Source organism: Astyanax mexicanus, chromosome 23, assembly GCF_023375975.1.
Source record: "Astyanax mexicanus isolate ESR-SI-001 chromosome 23, AstMex3_surface, whole genome shotgun sequence".
In the NCBI taxonomy this organism is placed as follows: Eukaryota; Metazoa; Chordata; class Actinopteri; order Characiformes; family Acestrorhamphidae; genus Astyanax; species Astyanax mexicanus.
The window spans coordinates 28,663,145-28,684,604 of record NC_064430.1 but is presented as its reverse complement, the minus strand read 5'-3'; the positions used below and the strand labels follow the sequence as shown (position 1 = coordinate 28,684,604).

At 37.5% G+C, this 21,460-nt stretch overlaps 1 protein-coding gene across 1 annotated transcript in view; it reads left to right on the top strand.

Moving 5' to 3' along the window:
• Positions 1-20,233, top strand: part of LOC103036071 (E3 ubiquitin-protein ligase RNF166) — a 47,401-nt gene extending 27,168 nt beyond the window's left edge. The window contains exons 3-6 of the mRNA XM_022665127.2: positions 923-1,035; positions 5,674-5,788; positions 6,587-6,694; positions 7,963-20,233. Coding sequence (XP_022520848.1) covers positions 923-1,035; positions 5,674-5,788; positions 6,587-6,694; positions 7,963-8,028 — 402 coding nt within the window. The 3' untranslated portion in view covers positions 8,029-20,233. The remainder of the gene's footprint in view (positions 1-922; positions 1,036-5,673; positions 5,789-6,586; positions 6,695-7,962) is intronic.
• The last annotated feature ends 1,227 nt before the right edge of the window (positions 20,234-21,460 follow it).

Below are 21,460 nucleotides of genomic sequence, written 5' to 3'. Positions count from 1 at the left end.
TCATCATTTTAGATGTAAATGCCTCCAGAATTTGTAAATCTTCATGGAATTGATCGTTTTGATAAAAATTTTACCCAGGGCCTGTTTATTTTCTTTTCTTTTTTTTTTTTTTTTACATATTTTTGGATGTACAGACTTCAAATCAATTCACACAAGAGGTTTCTTTTCAGTAATAGTTAGATTAGAGTGTATATTAGTTGAAAGTAGTGCTGGGCGGTATGTCCAGAAATGCATATTACGGTAATTTTCAAGATTCTGGCAGTTTAACGGTATATCACGGTATTTGTATTATTATTTTTAATTATTATTTTTTGAATGACTGGGCTTTAATATAGGTTTGTGAGTTGCTGTACTGTTAGGAGTACATATAATATAATATAAAACACTAAGGCTTTAAATTAAGGTTCTGATTACTGTGGGGTTTACTTTGTACCACAAAATTAAACAATATATGAAGAAATCAGACTTTATTATCAGAGAAACCGCTGAAGAATATAAACAATAGACCTTAAAAAGAGATACGCCAACAACTTTAAAACGACTTCCTTTACAGAATCTAAAAAATATTTTAAATAGTTCCATAAACACTATAAATAAACATAAAATACTCAGTGTTTAAGTATTCAAAAAGAAAGTTCTAGTGCACAAGTTAGATACAAGTTTAACATCAATTTGCTGCTGATAACAGTCTGGATGGTCCTTTTTGTCTTTCCTTTGTCCATAGTTCACAGAATTTAGTTTCTTCTGACCACAGTACACAATTCCTCCAACCAATTCCACATTTACTCATATATTCTCTTAATTCCGGGTTCAGTAGCTTCTCTACTAGCCGTGATAATTCACCACAGTGTCTCAGCATGGATTAAAAAGTACAGATTGCATTACTAAAGTGCTTCACCTTTTCCTCTTCGTCTTATTTCAGGTCACGCTGATCAAGATGCGCTCTCACATTTCATCTTGCACAAAGGTTCAGGAACAGATGGCCAACTGCCCAAAGTTCATGCCTGTGGTCCCCACTTCACAGCCTATTCCCAGGTGAGTTATTACTGCCATAAACTGCAGATTCATACCGTATTACAACTGATTTCAGTTATTTTTGTCATACATAACGATCTATACTGGATGGAAATCTCCCCACATTGCAGACTAGATTAATATCACTCTCCAATTCTTACTGTCAAACTGTAAAAATTACACACAGCTCATTCATACTGGATTAAAATCAGTCCAGCATTATTAAACTGCACACATTACATTTATAGCGGATTAAAATAAATCCAGTTATTACTATCTGACTGTGAACATTACACACTGCAGAATTATACTAGATTAAAATCATTCCACAGTTCATACAGTCATACTGTATCAACTGCACACTTGTGGCAACTGCACAATTCATACCGGATTAAAATAAATCCCCAGTTATTACTATCAGACTGACAAACTAAAAATGACACACTGCTGATTCATACCGGATTAAAACCACTCATTAGTTATTTCTGTCAGTCTGTCAATTACACACACAACAGATTCATACTGGATTAAAATCTGACACCAATTATTTCTACCATACACTGCAGATTCATACTGGATCGAAAACACCACACGGTTATTACTGTCACACATTGCAGATTCATACTGGATCAAAACCCGACAACAGTTGTTCTGTCCTACACACTGCAGATTCATACTGGAGTAAAAACAGACCACAGTTTCTATAGTCATATACTGCAGATTCATACTGGATCAAAAACAGAGTGCAGTTATTACTGTCACATACACTGCAGATCCATACTGGATCAAAAACAGACTACAGTTGTTCTGTCCTACACACTGCATATTCATACTGGAGCAAAAACAGACCACAGTGCACATCTGCACATCTTAAAATTCACACTTTTTACTATTAGACTGTAAAAATTACATGCTCATTCATACCAAATTAAAACCACTCTATATGTATTACTGTGAGTCTATATCAATTACACACACAACATATTAATACTGTATTTAAATCAGACCATTGTCACACACTGCTGATTCATACTGGATTAAAACCACCCCACAATTATTACTGTCAGACTGTAAACACTGCACACCATGCAGATTCACATTGTATTTAAATCACACCAGTTATTACTGTCACACACTGCAGATTCACACTTTCATGCAGAAACACACTTTAGTTATTACTGTCAGTCTATATCAATCACACACACACAACAGATTCATACTGGATTAAAACCACCCCACGATTATTATTGTCACACACTGCAGATTCATACTGGAGTGGAAACTCTCCACGATTATTACTGTTAGACTGTAAACACTGCACACACTGCTGATTCATACCGGATTAAAACCACTGATTTGTGTGTAATCACTGAAATTAGGACTCCCTATTAAAGCTAATTGAGCTCTAATTGGACTCAGTCCTCTGAACTCTGGAGCCGGAGCCAATTAGAGAGCTGGAACAGAGTGCGGTGCAGGGTGGGATGGGGGTCCCCAGGCGTGCAGTGGGAACGGGTGGCTGTTTTCTCCTGTGTCAGCTGAACACAGTGAGTGTGGAGTCTGCAGAGTTAGTGCTGTTTTTTTCCTTTGTGTTAATACATTATAGAGTATTCCGTCCTGTGGGGGAATTCTAGTTATGATTAGCATTTCTCTGCTGTGTTTAGCACTCCTTAGAACAACACACACACACACGCACACACAGACACACACACTTGCTCCTTGCATTTAACCCTTGTGTGGTGTTCATATTTTTGTTACTCGTTTACTTTGTTACTTATATTTAATTCAGCAAAATTAAGCAATTTTACATTAAAATGCTTTACACATGCTTGCTTCACCTAAATTGCAAGCAATATAAACAGCTTACATGGTTAATATTTGCCCTTTACCTTTCTTATGTTACATTTCTTTCAAAAAGTGCTACTCTTTTTTTATTAGTTTTTTAATAAAATGTGAAAGAAAATAAATTAAACTCAAGATATGAGTAGAAAATTTTTTTAGTTTCAAATTTACAAATGAAGCAATGTTTATTAGCCCTTGGCCAAACATACTGTATGTAATATAAATGTGGGGGGGGGGGCAAATGTGTGTTTATTAAAAATGTGTTTTGATATATGTTTTTCACAAAAAATGAGCCAATGCCAATGAGTTCGAGTTAGAAAAAATCATAATCTGATCACTCAAACCCATCCCATTCAGAGGTGATCAGAGACGCATACGACCACTAGGGGTGGGCGATATGGACCTAAAATAATATCACGATATTTCATGGTATTTTCGCGATAACGATACTCTTGGCGATATGACGAAACACTTTTAAATAAAATATTTCAAAAATACACCATACACTGCAAGGAAAATTATTATAATGCACACCCCTGAGTGAGATATACATTTTATCAGATTTGTAACAGAAGTCAATGATCCAGAATGTCATGATACTAATAATAATGCACTCCTCCAAATATCTCCATATATATTCAGGATTAAAGTAAAATAAATGATACTGGACAGTATCAGTAGACATATAATGGGAAATGGGTGGGTGATATGGCACGATATTTTAGGGGTATAATATCGTTCACAATATTGAAAAAATTTGACGATATTATCGTGTACAAAACCATATGACACACCGCTAACAACCACATTATTTATTATTGTAGTGCAGACCTCTATGTGCTTTAATCGGTCTCAGACATTAAAGCCCCGCCCACATTAACCATATCATCACCATTTCCGCCGTAACATAATGACGAAATAACCGCAACCATCCACTGTCCACACGGGTTAGCTCAGCATAAAATGCTCAAAAGCACACATGATCTTATATAACCTGCTAATGGATAAAGGTAATACTTGTGCATAAACCAAACTTGCTGTCTCATCTGGATTTGAACCCAGAGGACCACATACTGGTAACCTATCATCGATGCAGCGTTTCCAAGCCAAACAGCACAGCTACAAACAAAGCAGCAATGGAACTTTTTTAACTTGTGGAGAGTTTATTAACCAAACAGATTGTATTTTCTACTCCTCTTTAGCTCAAACTTTTTCAATAAACAGCGATAATGTAGCTGTGGTATATAATCACAATAATAATACACTTGAGATTCCTGCTATAATGTATAAAATTGGTATTACTTTGCAGATCTACGGCAGCAGCACAGCAGTGCCAATATTACAGGTTATAGCACTTACTCTTGTGTATTATTGCTTAAATATAGTACCAGTTTACCAGTCACCTGCTTAGAAGGAAACTAATTAACTTCACAGTGCATACGTTACAGACCTGGCAACTGACATGGGACATGATACTAATGATACTAGTTTGTGTCCCATGAATTTTGGGTCCAATGGAACCTAAAAAAAAAAAAACCACTGCACTGCCACTGTGGGTGGTAATATATTAGCCCTTTTTTAAAAGTCTGTCCCATGACTTTTGGCATGCCCTGCATTCTTCTGGCGCTAATGTATTCACACAGGTTTAAATTCAGGCTTTTGATCTGCAGTGTGTATTAACTCTGTTAAACTGAGGCTAAATTTTAAAGAGTTTGGTGGATTTTTGGCTCTGGAGAAGAACCCGTTCCGTCCGAATGTTTCTCAGAATATATTCAGTGGATTCATGGTAATATTATAGCCAGCCCACCCTCGTTAACAGCCTAATTAATAAGAATGTTAACCCCACAGCTTCTGTTTACAGTCATAGTACTGAATCAGGAAGAGATTTATTTACAATACATTGACTCAGCCCTTGTCAGATCAAACTCTGGTCCTTGGGTCTGAACCGTGGTTCACGCCCCTTTCACACCTGATACTTTGAAGTGATGATGCAGTTACTTGAGTAAGTCTAATTTGGGAAGCGAATCTTGGGGAGTTTAGAATGCATATGTTTTAATAAAAATCTACATATTTGACACCATGAAACATGAAACATGTCTCTTTTTATTGGCTAAAAGCACTGCGACATCAGGAGGCAGCGAGATGGACTTTTTAAAATGAAGACATTTTTCCACTAATAACAGTATAGTGTAAACAGAACTGTTCTAAAAATGCAACTACCTATCTCAATTGTACTTCCACAGATCAATTCTAACCTTTTTTCCTTAGCTCTGAATTACTGGGCAAAGAATATAACAGTGATGTGATATTTGCACAAATAACAGAGGAACGAAATGGCATGCTGTGTTTAGTGCTGTTAAATGCTATCTAAGGAGACATTTCTGCTTCAGTGCGGCCTGTGTGTGGTCACAAGCCGAGGTGGGCGAGGCCATGAATATTAATTAACGGGTTGGCGTAGACATGGTGCTTTTCCTGATCAACTTGTTTTTCTGAGGCTTTACTTTTACTAGCTCCTGCAGATAACCGAGTTTGAGGAAGAGTTTCATGTGCAGCATCATAAACAACTCAGAGACCTACTGTATTTCACAAAGAACAATAAAAAATGGATTTTAGCGGAAGGACACCTTGATTGGCCTGGTGTGATTGGCCAGGTGTGGCGTTGAGCGTGAAGCTGGTAGGGTGTTGCGAGCGAGTTATCAGTAGTGCAGGGTGAGCTGGGGATCTCTTTTTGTACTGATGGAATCGGGCTGTTCTTGGCTGAGCTGTGTTGGCCAGGGTCTAATGGATGTAAAGCTGATGTTTTTTTTTCCTTGCTTGCAGCAATATTCCGAACAGATCGACGTTTGTGTGCCCCTACTGCGGAGCCCGAAACCTGGACCAACAGGAGCTGGTAAAGCACTGCATGGAAAACCACCGTAACGACCCCAACAAAGTGGTGAGTGCAGAAAAGCGCTGGGTAATAAAAAGTGTACATTCTGTAGAACCGTCCAATTCAATATGATTCCAATATATACATTTGGAATCACAGTTTTCAATAGGATTTAGTTGCAGATACACATACAATGATAGTAGTTCACATTTAATGCCCATAAAGCCCATAAAAATAATAAAAATGACCAATAATTTTGTTTATTTGAGTTTATTTTAATATTATATAGAGTTAATTACAGGTATATTCTCTCGCTGTTTACTGATCTTGTTTTTTTTAGGTTTAGTATTCTAATGTCATATATAGTTAATTACAGGTAGACACTTTCACTGACCACTGACTTTATGTTATTTGGATTTAGTATTCTAATGTTATATAGAGTTAATTATAGGTAGACACTTTTTACTGACCACTAGCTTTATGTTTATTTAGGTTTATGCTAATGTTATATAGAGTTAATTACAGGTAGATACTCTTACTAACCACTAGCTTTAGCTTTATGTTTATTTGGATTTAGTATTCTAGTGTTATATAGAGTTAATTACAGGTAGACACTCTCACTAACCACTAGCTTTATGTTTATTTAGGTTTATTCTAATGTTATATACAGTTAATTACAGGTAGACATTTTCACTGACCACTGGCTTCATGTTTATTTAGGTTTATTCTAATGTTTTATAGAGTTAATTACAGGTAGACTCTCTCCAACATGTTCAGCCCATCCAGTTGTACACAGTCTCTACATATTGAGTTGTATATATACACGTGAATGTGTGTATAGACTGTGTGTGTTTCTGTGTGCAGGTGTGTCCGGTGTGTTCCGCCATGCCCTGGGGAGACCCCAGCTACAAGAGCTCCAACTTCCTGCAGCATCTCCTGCACCGGCACAAGTTCTCCTACGACACGTTTGTGGTAAGCAGCATCAGAACAAAACTGTAAAATGTGTGAATATAAATTTATGATCATATGTCTGATGTTTTAGGGCGTTTTCACACCTGTAGTTCGTTTCTCTGGTCCGAATCAGTTGATGAGTTTGCTTGGAGCGTTTCTCCCTTTGTTTGGTCTGGTTTCACACAGGCATAAACCCAAGTGCACCAAAATGAGCACCAAAAATAACATGCGAACAGGCTGTGTCCTGATTGGTCAGAGCTGTCTGGCATGGGAGTGACTATATATATACATAAAAAGTAAATATAGTGAGAAGAATATGTGTTTCAGCGTGTATATCTTTGCTTTAACACCGAACCTTAAACGCTAAACTTTTAAACGCAGTGTTTGGACGTGCGGCGCAGATGTACACATAGTTAACCGAGTCACGTGACTGTGAGCAGTGAACGTGTGTATGGACGCAGCGTTTGTTCATAGCTGTGGTAGTCAGCTTAATCTGGCTAATATATCAGATTAAACTGCGCCTTATCAGCGGTTTAACTCAAATTAAGAGACTATATTTAATAGCTGGGTCAGATCGAGACCATATCACATTCTCACCACCGCTCCAGGATTCGCTTGGAACCGGACCAAGACCACCTCCTCTAGGTGGTCTAGGTCCGGTTCTTTTGAACCGAACCCGAGTGCGATTACTGTTTTCACATCTTCTCAGTCGAACCGCACTAAAGTTACAAACGGACCAGAGTTCGTTTTAACTGGACCACATAGTGCTGGTGTGAAAACACCCTCATCCCAATTAAATCACCTCAAATCACCATCTCAGTTCATCAGGTTTAGATCAGGTGATGTGGAGGGCAAATACTTTTTTTTTACTTTTACTGTTTACTAGGTAATTGTGTATGTATCTCCAATTTAGAAAACAAATTAGATGAAGAAATGAAGAAAAACACTGAATGAGAAGAGGTGTGTCCAAACTTTTTATTTCGCACTCTGTCACTGAGGCGTTAGTGTCTATCATATCACTACTAGGGGGGACCAACTGCAAATGATGGGATGTAAAGGGATGTTTAGCCACCAACAATCTCTTACCAAGAGGGACACTACCCAAAATACTACCCAAAAATTCTGACAACCTTTGTTAGGGCAGAGTAGCGAAGCAAACTTATGCTCTCTTGTGGCAAATACATAATTGTAAATATTATGTATGGGCATACACATATATATATATTTTTTATTCAAACGTGTAGTAAAAATTGTGGCTATTCATTTTTGTTTTGTTTTTTTTTCCGCAGGACTACAGTATTGATGAGGAGGCAGCACTGCAGGCAGCACTGGCCCTCTCTCTTTCTGAAAACTGAGACCCAGCAGCCTCCACCAATCAGCATCACCTCCTCCAACCGTTTCCAGCACCTCAACCCATAACCCACCAATCAGTATCAGCATCACCATCGCTCCATCTGATCCATTTTCACCTGTTCACCAGCATCACTTATCGCTTAATCCTCCACCGATCACAGGCTCATCTCTTCTCATATCCAGATATTCACAATTACCTCCTCGACCAATCGCCATCAGGTCCTCCAGCTCATCCACCAATGAAGATGATCAGTTCTTCGACCTTTTTATTTTATTTTCTCTTCCTTTCTTTCCTTTCCCCTCCATCCTCTGATTCCACACTCTGTGCGCTGGTATCTTTTCTGCTGGTTCTATTTCTGGTGCAATGCTCAGTCAGGTCATGCTGTTCACATGATCTCGTATCATTTCTACGTGGCTCCACCCAGACTTTATCTCTCCTTGGGATGGAGATGGAGACGAAGGCGAGGCAGATGGAGGCGAGGCAGATGGAGGCGGGACGTGGTGGCAGTACCTGCTGCAGTCAACAATAACAAAAGCATGACTTCACGACTTTCGTACTTCTGGAATATAAGAAAACAAATTACGCTTCAGAACAGATAGATTCCTCCATTTCACCACTCCATTTTCTACTTTTCTTTCTTTCTGTTTTTATCCCCTCTTCTTCTTCTTCTCTCTCTCTTTCTCTCTCTCTCTCGCTCATGTTCACACGCGGACAGATGGCGGCGTGAGCCGAGAAGAGCCGCCGCACGTCTTGCCCGTCCTGCTGGATGAGCGCGTCATTACAGGCTTGGATGATGTGTGCTTGTGTGTGTTTGCTGTGGTCGCTAAGCTGGCACAGGGTGGCCTTGTGCCAGGTAGCCCATTATTACCATGGTGACTGCTTTCACGATGAAGACCTTGGTTGGACTCGTGTTCAGCTGAGAGAGAATGAGAAAAAGAGAAAGAGATAGAAAAGGAGAGAGAGAGAGAGAATGAGTGTGTATATGAGTGTACGAGAGAGAGCTGATCTTTACATTATACAACAATTTACTGTGAGTTCAAAAAATTTAATATATATATATATATATATATATATATATATATATATATATATATATATATATATATATATATATATATATATATATATATATATACAGTGAGTCCAAGAAGTATTTGATCCCTTGCTGATTTTCTTTGTTTGCCCACTAATGAAGACACTATTCTTCTGCACTTTTAATGGTAGATATATTCTAACATGGAGAGACAGAATATCAAGACAAAAATCCAGAATATAATTTTAAAGAATATATTTTAATTAATTTGTATTTCAATGAGGAAAATAAGTATTTGATCCCTCTTGCCAAACACACTCAATACTTAGTGGCAAAGCCTTTGTTTGCAAGCACAGCGGTGAGACGTTTGTTGTAGTTAACCACAAGTTTAGCACACACACCAGGGGGAATTTTGGCCCACTCTTCTTTGCAGATCCTCTCTAAATCATGACGGTTGGTGGGCTGTCGCTTGGCAACTCTGACCTTCAGCTCCTTTCATAGATTTTCGATCGGATTGAGGTCTGGCGACTGGCTGGGCCACTCCATGACCTTAATGTGATTTTTCTTGAGCCAATCCTTTGTTGCCTTTGCTGTATGTTTAGGGTCGTTATCATGTTGGAAGACCCAACCACGGCCCATTTTCAGATCCCTGGCAGAGGGGAGGAGGTTGTCCCTCAGGATTGTGCGGTACATGGCTCCATCCATCTTCCCAGTGATGCGGTAAAGTAGCCCTGTACCCTTGGCAGAGAAACACCCCCAAAACATTATGCTTCCACCTCCATGCTTGACGGTGGGCACAGTGTTCTTGGGGTCATAGGCAGCATTTTTCTTCCTCCACACATGGCGGGTGGAGTTGAGGCCAAAAAGTTCAATTTTGGTCTCGTCTGACCACAAAACCTTCTCCCAATAACTTGGTTCATCTTTCAAATGATCATTGGCATACTTGAGGCGCGCCTCCACATGTGCTCTCTTCAGCAGGGGTACCTTTCGGGCACTGCAGGATGTGAATCCATTGTTGCGCAAAGTGTTGCCAATTGTTTCCTTGCAAACTGTGGTCCCAGCTGCCTTCAGGTCATTTGCTAACTCCTGCCGAGTGGTTGCAGGACGATTTCTGACCGTTCTCAGCATCATTGCCACCCCACGAGGCGAAATCTTCTTTGGAGCACCGGGCCGAGGTCTGTTGATTGTCATGTTATACTCTTTAAACTTTCTGATAATTGCACCAATAGTTGTTACTTTCACATCCAACACCTTACTAATCTTTTTGTAGCCCACTCCAGCTTTGTGAAGGTCAACAATTCTGACTCTGAGGTCCTGTGACAGCTCTTTGGTTTTACCCATGTTGGAGACTTGAAATCTGTGTGATCTGTCTGATTCTGTGGACAGGTGTTTTTCACACAAGTGATTAGTGAGAACAGGTGGCTTCAGGTCAGGTAACAAGTTGATTGGGAGTGTCTAACTGGTCTGTAAAAGCCAGAACTGCTAATGAATACTAAGGGATCAAATACTTATTTCACTCCATGAAATACAAATCAATTTATATATATTCCTTAGATTTATTTTCTGGATTTTCTTTTTAATATTCTGTCTCTCCATGTAAGAATACATCTACCATTAAAAGTATAGAATGATCATGTCTTTATTAGTGGGCCAACGAAGAAAATCAGCAAGGGATCAAATACTTCTTGGACTCACTGTACATATATATACAAATACTGTACATACATTATGTGGACAAAAGTGTTGGGACACCTGCTCAGCTAATTCAATTGTTTCTTTTAAACACAAAGTCAACACAAATTATACGTACAGTATAGTACACTTAATCTTTGGTTATAATTGTTCCTTAGCAAACTGTACCCAGGACTGTCACAATAACCATCTCTGTAAGGATGAAGTATTGTTACAGAAATAATACAGTATACAAAACAATCATTTCTAAAGGGCTGATCGATATTGGAAACACATTGGCATTGCGATATTTATTTATATTTATGTGATGTGAACAAATACAAAAATGTAGCTACAGTTCTTTTGAAATCATGGTCATTGTATTTAATATTTAAATAATCAAATTTGTATATCTATAATTATAATAAATTAAACAATATTGGGCAGATATAACGAAAATTATACAGCAAATGTTGGTATTAAGCTAATTAAAGAAGGGGGGTGATATTTATGCTACTGATACAATGCTTATTAAGTAGCATACGAGTACAATTGTTACAGCATTTTTAAGAGTGATGAACTACTCTCAGTTATTACGAATATTCAGATGTTCAAACTGAAATACAAATATTTAACATTTGAATTGATTAATTATTTCTCTTGTATAATTTATATTGTGTAATAAGTCAATAATGTATTTATTGTGACTGGCCTAGTTGCACGTTATGCAGAAACCCTACCTAATCAAAAGTGTTGGGACGGCTGCTCAACTTATCTATAGTTTCCTCCAAAACAGAAGGGAATTAAAATTTGTTAATCCCGTCTCTACTGTCCAGAGAATTTCTTTTCATTGCTATGAAGATTTGACTGCATTCATCAACAAGAGTATTGTTACTGAGGCCTCTCATTCTAAAAGTATTAGGTGGAGCTACATCATTCCAGAGATCTAAATTAAACCGGCATGGTGCCTATAGGTTCATCTTCTCTGTCTGCTCAAGAGAGTCTTATTCAATTGGCAATACCTCTCTCTTTAAAGAGACTAGACGAACTGTATATTTGTGTGCATTGGCACATTTGTTTCAGCAGCAGTGGGTGCTTAACTAACTAACTCTGAACCGTGACCAGGGCATGGTTCACTTGAACAAGATGACTCAGTGATGCGATGTTCTGGTGTTGTGCTGAATTCAGCAACCCCGCCGGGAAAAGCACCCCCTCTCAGAAGCGCACGCTAAGTCGCTATGTATGTAACAGTGACTGATTTCCAAGTATGTTCTCAGTATATCTCAGAGAGGTTGCTTTTTATGGCAGGGGTGCTGAATCTGGCACAACACCGACAAGCCCACTGAGCAGCAGGTCGGGCACGGATTGTTTAAACGCAGTGTGAGTGCAGGCCAGCTTGGGGAGTGGGGAGGTGGCAGAACCGTGCTCCAGCGTGATTCAGCCAAACTGTAAAAGTAGCCAATCCCTTAAAGTAGCTAAACGCAGTATTTATTAGAAAAAGGGGTGTTCACACAGTTTTGGACATATTGTGTGTATATGTATAAAGCTGGGCGATATGTTAAAAACATTATTTCACAATATTTTAAGACTTTTTGCAGCCAAAATGCATCAGAAGCGACAGATTATTAAAAGTGCCATTCAGTACTCTCCTAAATTGAGTACATTTACTTACAACCATTAATTTGGTAAGAAAATGTATTTATCACAATAAAATAAAATATGATCATGGTGCCCATATGGGGATTGTTCTACAGGTTTCAGACAATACAAAAACAACACAGAGACGTAATACAGTTTCTGATTCAGTTTTCACTCCTCTTACCCAAACACCAACATAATGTGATGTAGGCGGAGTCTCATAAACCATCACATAAGGATCTCTCTCTCTCTTTCTCTCTCCTTCCTTTGATTTTGTTTCTTTTAGACTCTTGCACTTTTTTCTACATGACTGAATTCTAGTGCTGATGTTGTTTTCCAGTTCTCGGACAGGATTCAATAGTACTGCATTTACTCTTCTCTCTGCTCTTACCTGGTTGCTACAATAATATTTTTTATGAAGCATCAGATTAGAACAAAATCTATATTTTTGGAAAAACGTTTCAGTTTCAAATGGTGCACTAATACTGAGGAAGTAAAAAAAAATAAAAAAATAACTAGAGAAATACAACCGAAAGGTGTGCTGATCTCACGGGGACGTGCTGATTTATTGTTTTAACTTTTGTTTTTTTTATATATATCTATATATCGATATTTCGGATGTGAAAGAAAGACTTGGGGCTGTCCTCGGACTGTAAGGAGGGCATGCAGTTGCAGAGCTCGACCACAAGGGGGCACAGTCATTCAGAGCCCAGTTTAATGTCTCCTTTTTTTTTAAAGAGCTGTGTGTGTGTGTGTGTGTCTGTGTGTCTGTGTGCCTATAGGCAGATTACTGGTGTTGGGTCTGGACAGACGGTCTCTGGGTGGTGGAGATGAAGATGTGGGTGTTTAGTGTATTAAAGTGATAGTTGTACACAGGGGTGTAACAATGCACTCTGCTCATGGTTCGATTCACGATTCTGGATTCATAATTAGTAGGCCTGTAACGAAAAGAATTTTTTGTGGACGACATATTGTACCTGAAATTATTGCGATACACAATATTTTTGTAATTTTAAGACTATTAAATACCACTGACATAATGATAACAGAATAGCATAAAAAAGCAATTATACATTTTTTAAAGACAACACAATTGAAATTAAACATTTATTAAAATTAGTTTGGGAATTATATACTTATTTCTTCACAGTTATTGAAGCATGACTGGCTAAAATACTGTTCACTGTTATATAGATGTACAAACAAAAAATCACAATAGACGATATCACGATTATCAAAAATGATTGAGGTCCTGTTAGTTTATTGTACGATAAATCGATATTGCAATTATTGTGACAAAAAAAACAAATTTTGATTGGCAAAAAAATAAGGAGACTTTCTATTCTTTTTAATTTAAAGTGTATAAAGAATGAAAAATGCACCTTGTATAAATGTTCCCTTACTGTTCGAAGTGTGAACAAACAACTGCACTGTTTTTTTTTTGTTTTTTTTTTTTGTTTTGTTTTTTTCTCAACTAAGCACTTATTTGTTTAGGCAATCAACAGTGAACGTATCAATGCGAAAAGTGGACAGTAACAAAGAAAATAATTTATTATTCTGCCTAAATAGGTTTTTGTGTATCTTTGCTAAAGTATTTCCATTCTTTTGTGACTTTTTACTTTAATTTGGCTGCTTACTTTTCACTCCACTACATTATTGGAAATTCTTCCTCTCACGACTTCAGTGATTGGCTTCAGTCGAAATGACTGACACATCCTCCACCCTTTGCTTAAGCCCACTGGCTTTTTTCCCTGCAATAGTGGGTTTGCGTCCTCTGGTGTTCAAACAATGCAACTGCAGAACATTTCATTAGAAGAAAATGAAATTGTGTGTTCCCAAAGTGCCAATCGCTAAAGTTTTTTCCATCGTGATGCACCATGCGACAATGCTTTGTTACACCCCTGGTTGTACCTTTTTTAAGACAGACGTGAAAAAATTAGACAGAATTAGGCCTTCAGATGTCTTGCGTGTGCATGTATGTATGTGTGTGTGTGTGTGTGTGTGTGTGTGTGTGTGTGTGTTGTGGCTTTTTAAAGACATGATTGGCTTTCTTTTGGGTGCAGAAGGCAGGACTGTTACACATAGTTCATGATGTATTGTTCCAGAATGAATTGCGCTAAACAATATTTATTGTAATAATAAAAAAAAGATTTTATGCCACATATGTAATGATTATAAAATGATGATGATAGTAATATAATAGCATAAAATGCATTCACACTTTACACATTTTAAAATAGGAATATTTAGACTTAATATAACAATATATAATTGGAATGTAAAAAAAAAAAAGTTTAAATATCCTTAATAAATAAAGGCTGATGACGCATCATATGCACTTAAAGGAGAAATCTCATGTAAAATGAACTTGGGTTGTAGTGAAACATGATAACGAGTATAAACTTTTTTTTCTATAGCTCACCTCCACTCAACCTTAGAACTCTGAAATACAGAGCTTTTAGCCGATGCTCCTAATAGGCTTACAATGCAAGTGACGGGGGCATAGAGTTGCCCATGCAAATAAATCATTGTTTTTGCCCTCAGAATTCTTCAGATAAAATGTGGAGCTACTTTAAGTTTGTTAATGGTGTAAAAATAGTGATTTCTTTGAATGGACAATGCTATGCCCCCATCCCAACCTGTTGGGAACATCAGCTAAGAGCTCTCTATTTCAGAATGCTAGGGGCAAATGGATAAGGACTATTCGAAAAATGTTAATACTTGTTATTATGTTTCACTACAACACAACAAGTCTATTTCACACCTGATTTCTCCTTTAAGCTTTGACAATTGTGGATTATTTATAATCATTTGAAAGCTGTTGGCTGAAGACAGATTAGAAAAGGTTAGTGGCAATCTGTGTTTTTCATCTTTAATGAGTTAAATTAGGAAGTTTATCCCAAAGCGTGTCACAATCATCAATTGAGTTATGTGTTTTACAATCGATAGCACAGAAACCAGAGGTTTGGTTCCAAATCGGATTTGGATTTGTGAAGAAATGACTCAGTTTGCCTGTTTACACTTTGTGTTAAGAAAATGTGATGAACTACTTAAAAAATGCACTTCTCTCCTTCAATCTACTGGTTTATAAGCATGAGCGAGAGTGAGAGAATGACCGAGAGAGCAGGAGAGAGGCCAACCCCCACAGTAAAAATAAATACTCATAAGGGTTTTTTGGGGGTTTTTTTTGGTGTTGTTTACTGACCACCTAAATTATCCAATTGTATTCCGATCATAGTAAGTAAAATCTGACTAGCATGTTTAGAGCACCAAAAATGCATGAAATTGCCCCAAGAAATACACATTCCATTTAATTTATTTATATTTAATACAGACAAGATTAGTCCTTGACAAGCCCCACATAAGATACAGTTTAAGTGACCAGATCGCAATCTGATTACAGTGTATCTTGCGGGTGTTTAAACTTGGCTTTTTAAGTACCAGTAAAAAGTTTGAGCACACATACTCATTAATCTTTGTTCTTTGTTTATTGATATACCACAGTTAGTTCTGATCCTGTAGTGTGAGAGGCGTCTATGAGTTCCAAATATAATTGGGAAATTAATTTACTGTAACAGTAGATTGATCCTTATTTATAAATAGGAATAAAAGGAATCTGAGGGGAATCTTCTACACTCATTCTGATGCGTGTATACGATGGGAAGTCAGATTCTGACAGAGAACAAAAAAATCAGCCCAACTTATAGCTAACATTTTAAAACCAATTAATATAAAGTATAGAAAGACTCCGCCCACATATCTGATAACAACAGGATGTAGTAAAGTTCTTTAGTCTGTTTACTAAACTGTAGTGTGAAACTTGACAAAACTAACTGGATCAAATGTACAAATTATGCAATGGAACAAAGAGAAACAAACCTGGAAAATGCTAATGCTATCTAAAGGTTTGGGATACAGTCACCAGCATGCATGCTAATGCTAATGCTAAGTGTAAACAGGCTCACTGTGACAGGTTTAGAAAGAAGAATTTAACATTTTAACAAAGTAGTAGAATCACAGATGTTTAACTGCTGTTTATTTTAAATGTTTTAGATTTTAGACTCTTCTCGATTGATTTTTATCCTTTAGGAACAGCATATATGACTGGAGGTGGGCTGGATCTTTGAGGAATGCTTGGTTAGATGCTTTGGTGTCGCTCTGTGGTGTTTGTGTGTGTGGTGTTTAAACCGCTTTAAGAATCCAGTGTTTGGTTTGTGATCTGCTGTTGTCCGTGTTTGAATGTGTGATATAAGGATATTTGTGCATATATAAGGAGAACGGGCCTCCCGGTCGGCTCTGCTAGAACTGCCGCTCGCTGTATTGAAGCCTGTAGGATATATTGGCTTCGTTTTTGGGTTTTTTGTTGGTTGACGTTGCGAGTAACTCCTCTTTTTACGAGGCTGTTTGTCGAGACCGTTGGAAAAGTTGAAATTCTCTGTACATATAAATAAATAGCGGGGTTACGAGTTTCTGCCTCATTATTGCGGCGCAGGTTTAAACCCTAATGAAGGTGGGATCACCTTCGTTTTTATGAAGACGCATGTTGAAAAAAACATTGCACTTTGGTTAGTTCAAAACGTCTTGACGAAAGAGTAGGAATTTTGTTCCAGTGATTTACTTTGGCTGAGTACTGCCAAGTGTGTTTTACAGCAGTCACAATATAAGTGTGCATTACATCATTACCGTGTGGAAAAAGGGAAGATAGAAGAGAACATTGTTTTTTTTTTTTTTTTTTTTTAAAAAGAGAGAGGTTTTCCTTAGAGGTTTAGAGCACCACACAAGCTGTTGTTGTTTTTAAGTAATGGGTTACATGTGAAACATCTAAAAAACATCTACAAAAAAGTACAAAAAATCTATAATTATAAATATAATGTCTTTTTGTTTGGGATTTTTTACATGATTCTCAAACAAGCAAATCTTCTCTAGCCTGTGTGATGCCTCTTGGTGTGAATTTGGCATTATAAAGAGATGCCTGTAAGGGTTTTAAAGGGCCCATATCCTGGAAAACCATATTTCCGGTCCTCAAAATACAAAAGTTAACAAAATTCAAAAATTTGGGATATCATGAAAAGTGCACTTTTATTCACAATGAACCCAAGATATTTCATGTTCTGGTCACATTTATTTATTAATTTATTTATACGCATCCTTTCCATTCCTTTATTTCAGTTTTTGGTATTTCTAGAAAGCCCATTTATATAGCGACAAAAAAGCAGCATTGTTTTATGATGTCATAAAGCCAGCACATTTACATTTATATAGCCCCGCCCACTGTAACATTCTTTTTTTATTAAGCTATGGTCACACAAGGCTTCTGTTGCTGAATCTTATTTATTTTGGACAACTTCAAAACTTTGAAAACTTCAGTTGTTATTATTAACTAATATGCTAATTGCTAAGGTAGCTCCTCAGTGTACCACCATTAAATACTTAAATACATCGTTTTTATTTATATTTATCCTACTAAACACCTTATATCTGGGAATCCTGTTAAACTGGGTTGACTTCTAAACTGACACAAAACAAAAACTTTAGTTTGGTATCAATACAGACACCCTGTAAAAATTAATTTAATGAAAGTAACTCAAAGTTTCAGTCAAAAGGTGGGACACACCTTAAATTCAGTGCTTTTTCATTAATAATACTAAGGTCATCCAAACTATGAAGAAAATCATATTGAATGATTTAATAAACAAAAAGAACAAATCAGATTTTTTAGATTTTAGATTCTTTAAATTAGCACCTCTTGCTTTACACGTCTTGGCTGGATTTTCTCAGTCAGTTTTATGAGTCACCTAGAATTCAGGCTTTCAGTTAACAGCTGTGCTGAACTCATCAAGAGTTAATTACTTAAATTTCTTGTCTCTTAATAAAGTGTTTGAGAGCATCAGTTGTAAAGTAGTGAAGAGGTAGAGTTACAGGTATACAGTGAATAGTGAATATTTGAGTAATGTTCTAATACAGATTATGAGAAGCAAGAAATACTCAACTAAGTAAAGAAAATGGTCATCAAAGACCATCAAAAATGTTTTGATGAAACTGGCACTCATTAGGACCACCGCAGAAAAGAAAGCGCAAGAGTTTTCTCAGAAACCACAAATTAACAGCACATCAGATAAGAGCACCTAAATGCTTTTAAACACTTAAGTTACTACATGATTCCTTATGTGTTCCTTCATAGTCTGGGTGGCTTTAGTATTAATTTACAATTTATGCAAATTACGTCTGTGTCTGAGCACTAAATCTTTGGTTTCACCTTGGGTTCTGTCCATTATTTATATATATATATATATATATGTGTGTATATAAAGGTAACTGTCCTGTGTGACCACGGCGTACGGAGTGTTTTAGCTTGTAGTGCTTCATTAAATGAGTCACAATACAAGCCATCCAATCAGAGCATAGCTTATTTACATGCATCAGTACTAAAGTCACTAAAAAAAAGAAAAAGATATCTGAAAAAGATATGGTTTTGGTTCTTACGCCATATAAATGTCACAAATAGCCCTACATAATGGCCTAAATGTTAAATACTAGATCAGTGCAGGATATGGGCCCTGCGGGTGGATTCCAGGCTTTTTATATTTGTATCATCCTGTCGTCGCGATGGTGCAGCGCTGCGGCGCGAATATCTGAGTGTATTTGGACTGAAGAGCTTCTGAGAACTGTGTAAGTAGGTTACAAGCGTTCCATTACCCTGAACTTTTTAACTCGGTTCTGAATTATTGATGCTTTTTTCTAAGTGTTTGTAAAATACCATGTGCAGATAAGTCACGTTCGCAGCTGTAGCAGCATCATGTAGGTTTTTTGAACTTTTTGATATATATATATTGTACTCCCTCTTTTTTTCTTTCTTCTGTTCCTGTTTCCCGTTCCTGTTCCCTTTGAGAATTACCTTGAAAGAAAACTGTATAATTTTCATGTTTTTTTTTGTTTTGTTTTTTTGGGTTTGTAATATTCTGTACCATTTCTGTCACTGTACACCATAAACAGCCCTCTTCTCTGGCATTGTGGGACTGGAACTGAACTGGTTCTCGAGTCGTGAGGACCACAAACTGACCACAATGTTGGAGAAGTCCAGGATCACCCACTGGAACTTGACAATAATGAACTTTTCGGTTTTCGAGGACTTGCTGGAGGGGATCAGTGGCTCGGGAACTGCATTTTGTTGGAATAACGTTGGGATAATTGGTGTGGAATTGTGAGGGGACCTGATTTCGGACTCGACTGGAACACTTTTCCACTTCTTCTTCTTCTTCTTCTTCTTCTTCTTTGTCTTCTGCTGTAGGCCTGGAGCAGGTGGAGGTGGGTGAGTGAGTGTAATACCCACTATGGCCAACAGAGGGCGGTGAAGACTTTGCAGAGAGTCTGGTACTTTTTGACCCCCTCAGTTTTGAGCTGGAGCACCACTCTCGGGACAAGACAGGACAAGATAAGAGGATGAGAGAGTGCGTAAGAGAGAGCGAGAAAGAGCTCTCAGCAGCCAGGAGCCTGTCCACCATACTGGCTCCATCACTGATTGATCCAATGTCTGCTCACTGGCCTGTGGATGAATGTGTGTGTGTGTGTGTTTGTGAGAGTGTATGAGTGAGTGAGTGAGTGTGTGTGTTGGTGCACTCCCAATGGGATTATGCATTCATGACGTAATAATGACTATAATAATGACCGTAATAATGGCTGTACTGATGATAATGATGACGACGATAACGATAATATAACAGTAATAACAAAGGACACCTGTTGAGATGCTAACACCCACGTGGAGTTTTGAAGCCGTACCGCTGTTCGAGGTTTAATAAGATACTTATACTCTGTATTTGTAGCAGTTTCCCCCTCAATAAAACCACTGACCCATCCCACTTCAGCCGGTCTCACTCTCTCTTCATTTGATACTTTAATTAAACATTCATTAACGATTAAGCTTAATAAAGATCCAAACAAACTGCAATGTGACTCCTCCCCAAGGGGGGAGTCTATCTCAGGCTTCAGCAGCTGAGTGTGTTAATGGACTGTGGGCAGCGAGGCCAAGGGTTCTCTTCACATTACAGATGGTTTTAAGATTTATAGTGTAAAGTAATACCTTATGTTAAAATATGTGGTTGCCATTAAGGCTGTTAGAGATTGGATAGCCTGATTTATTTGCTTTGCATTTAAAAAAAGAGTTGATAATAATAATTAAAATAATATCATGATTAGGCCTGTTACGATACATTTTTTTTTTTTTTGCAAACGTTGTCCATGTTGTCCCAGTCATTTTTTAGATAAATATTGCTGGCATTGTAAGACCTTTAAATGGCACTAATATACTAATAACACAATATAATAACAAAGGTATTACACCCATTTAAAGAGAGTAAACTTTCCATTTCTGTTCACACACCTAATTTTGGAACCTGAAAAGATCCCAGCTTGAACCAAAGTAAGTTATAGTCACATATATTAATAAACATTGCGAAGTGCAGAGGCAGGGGAACCGTGGGTCCGCCCCACACCATGACGTGCATCCCCGGCCTGTCCCAGCTGGCCCGCGTTGGACCGGCATAGTGTCTGTGTCTCTCTGTGTTTCCACACTACCGGGTCTCAATATATGTAAGTGCATTTTGTAAGTGCAAATACAAAAAAACTATATCACGATTATTAAAATAATTGAGGTCATGTCCATTTATTTATTGATAAGTCGATAAAGTAATTATTGTGACAGGCCTAATTATGATGTTTCATGGTATATGATATGGCACACCCCCAACTGAACAAGAATTTTGTCAGATTTGTAACAGAAGTGATGATATATAATGGTAATAATAATGCACTCCAAATATCTCCATATATCCAGGATTAAAGTAAAATAAATGATACTGGACAGATATAATCTGTCTCTAGTAGATTCAGTATATAATGGGAAATGAGAACAGTGTGAGTTTTTCTTTTTGCTTTAAAACATAAAAACTGCAAAAAAAGTAGTAACCTGATGTGATAATTAGGGGTGAGTGATATGGCACCATATTTCAGGGTATTCAAAAATGTTGCCGATATTATTGCGTACAATACAATATGGCACACCACTAGGGGCGGTTGTGGTGTGAAAGCAATG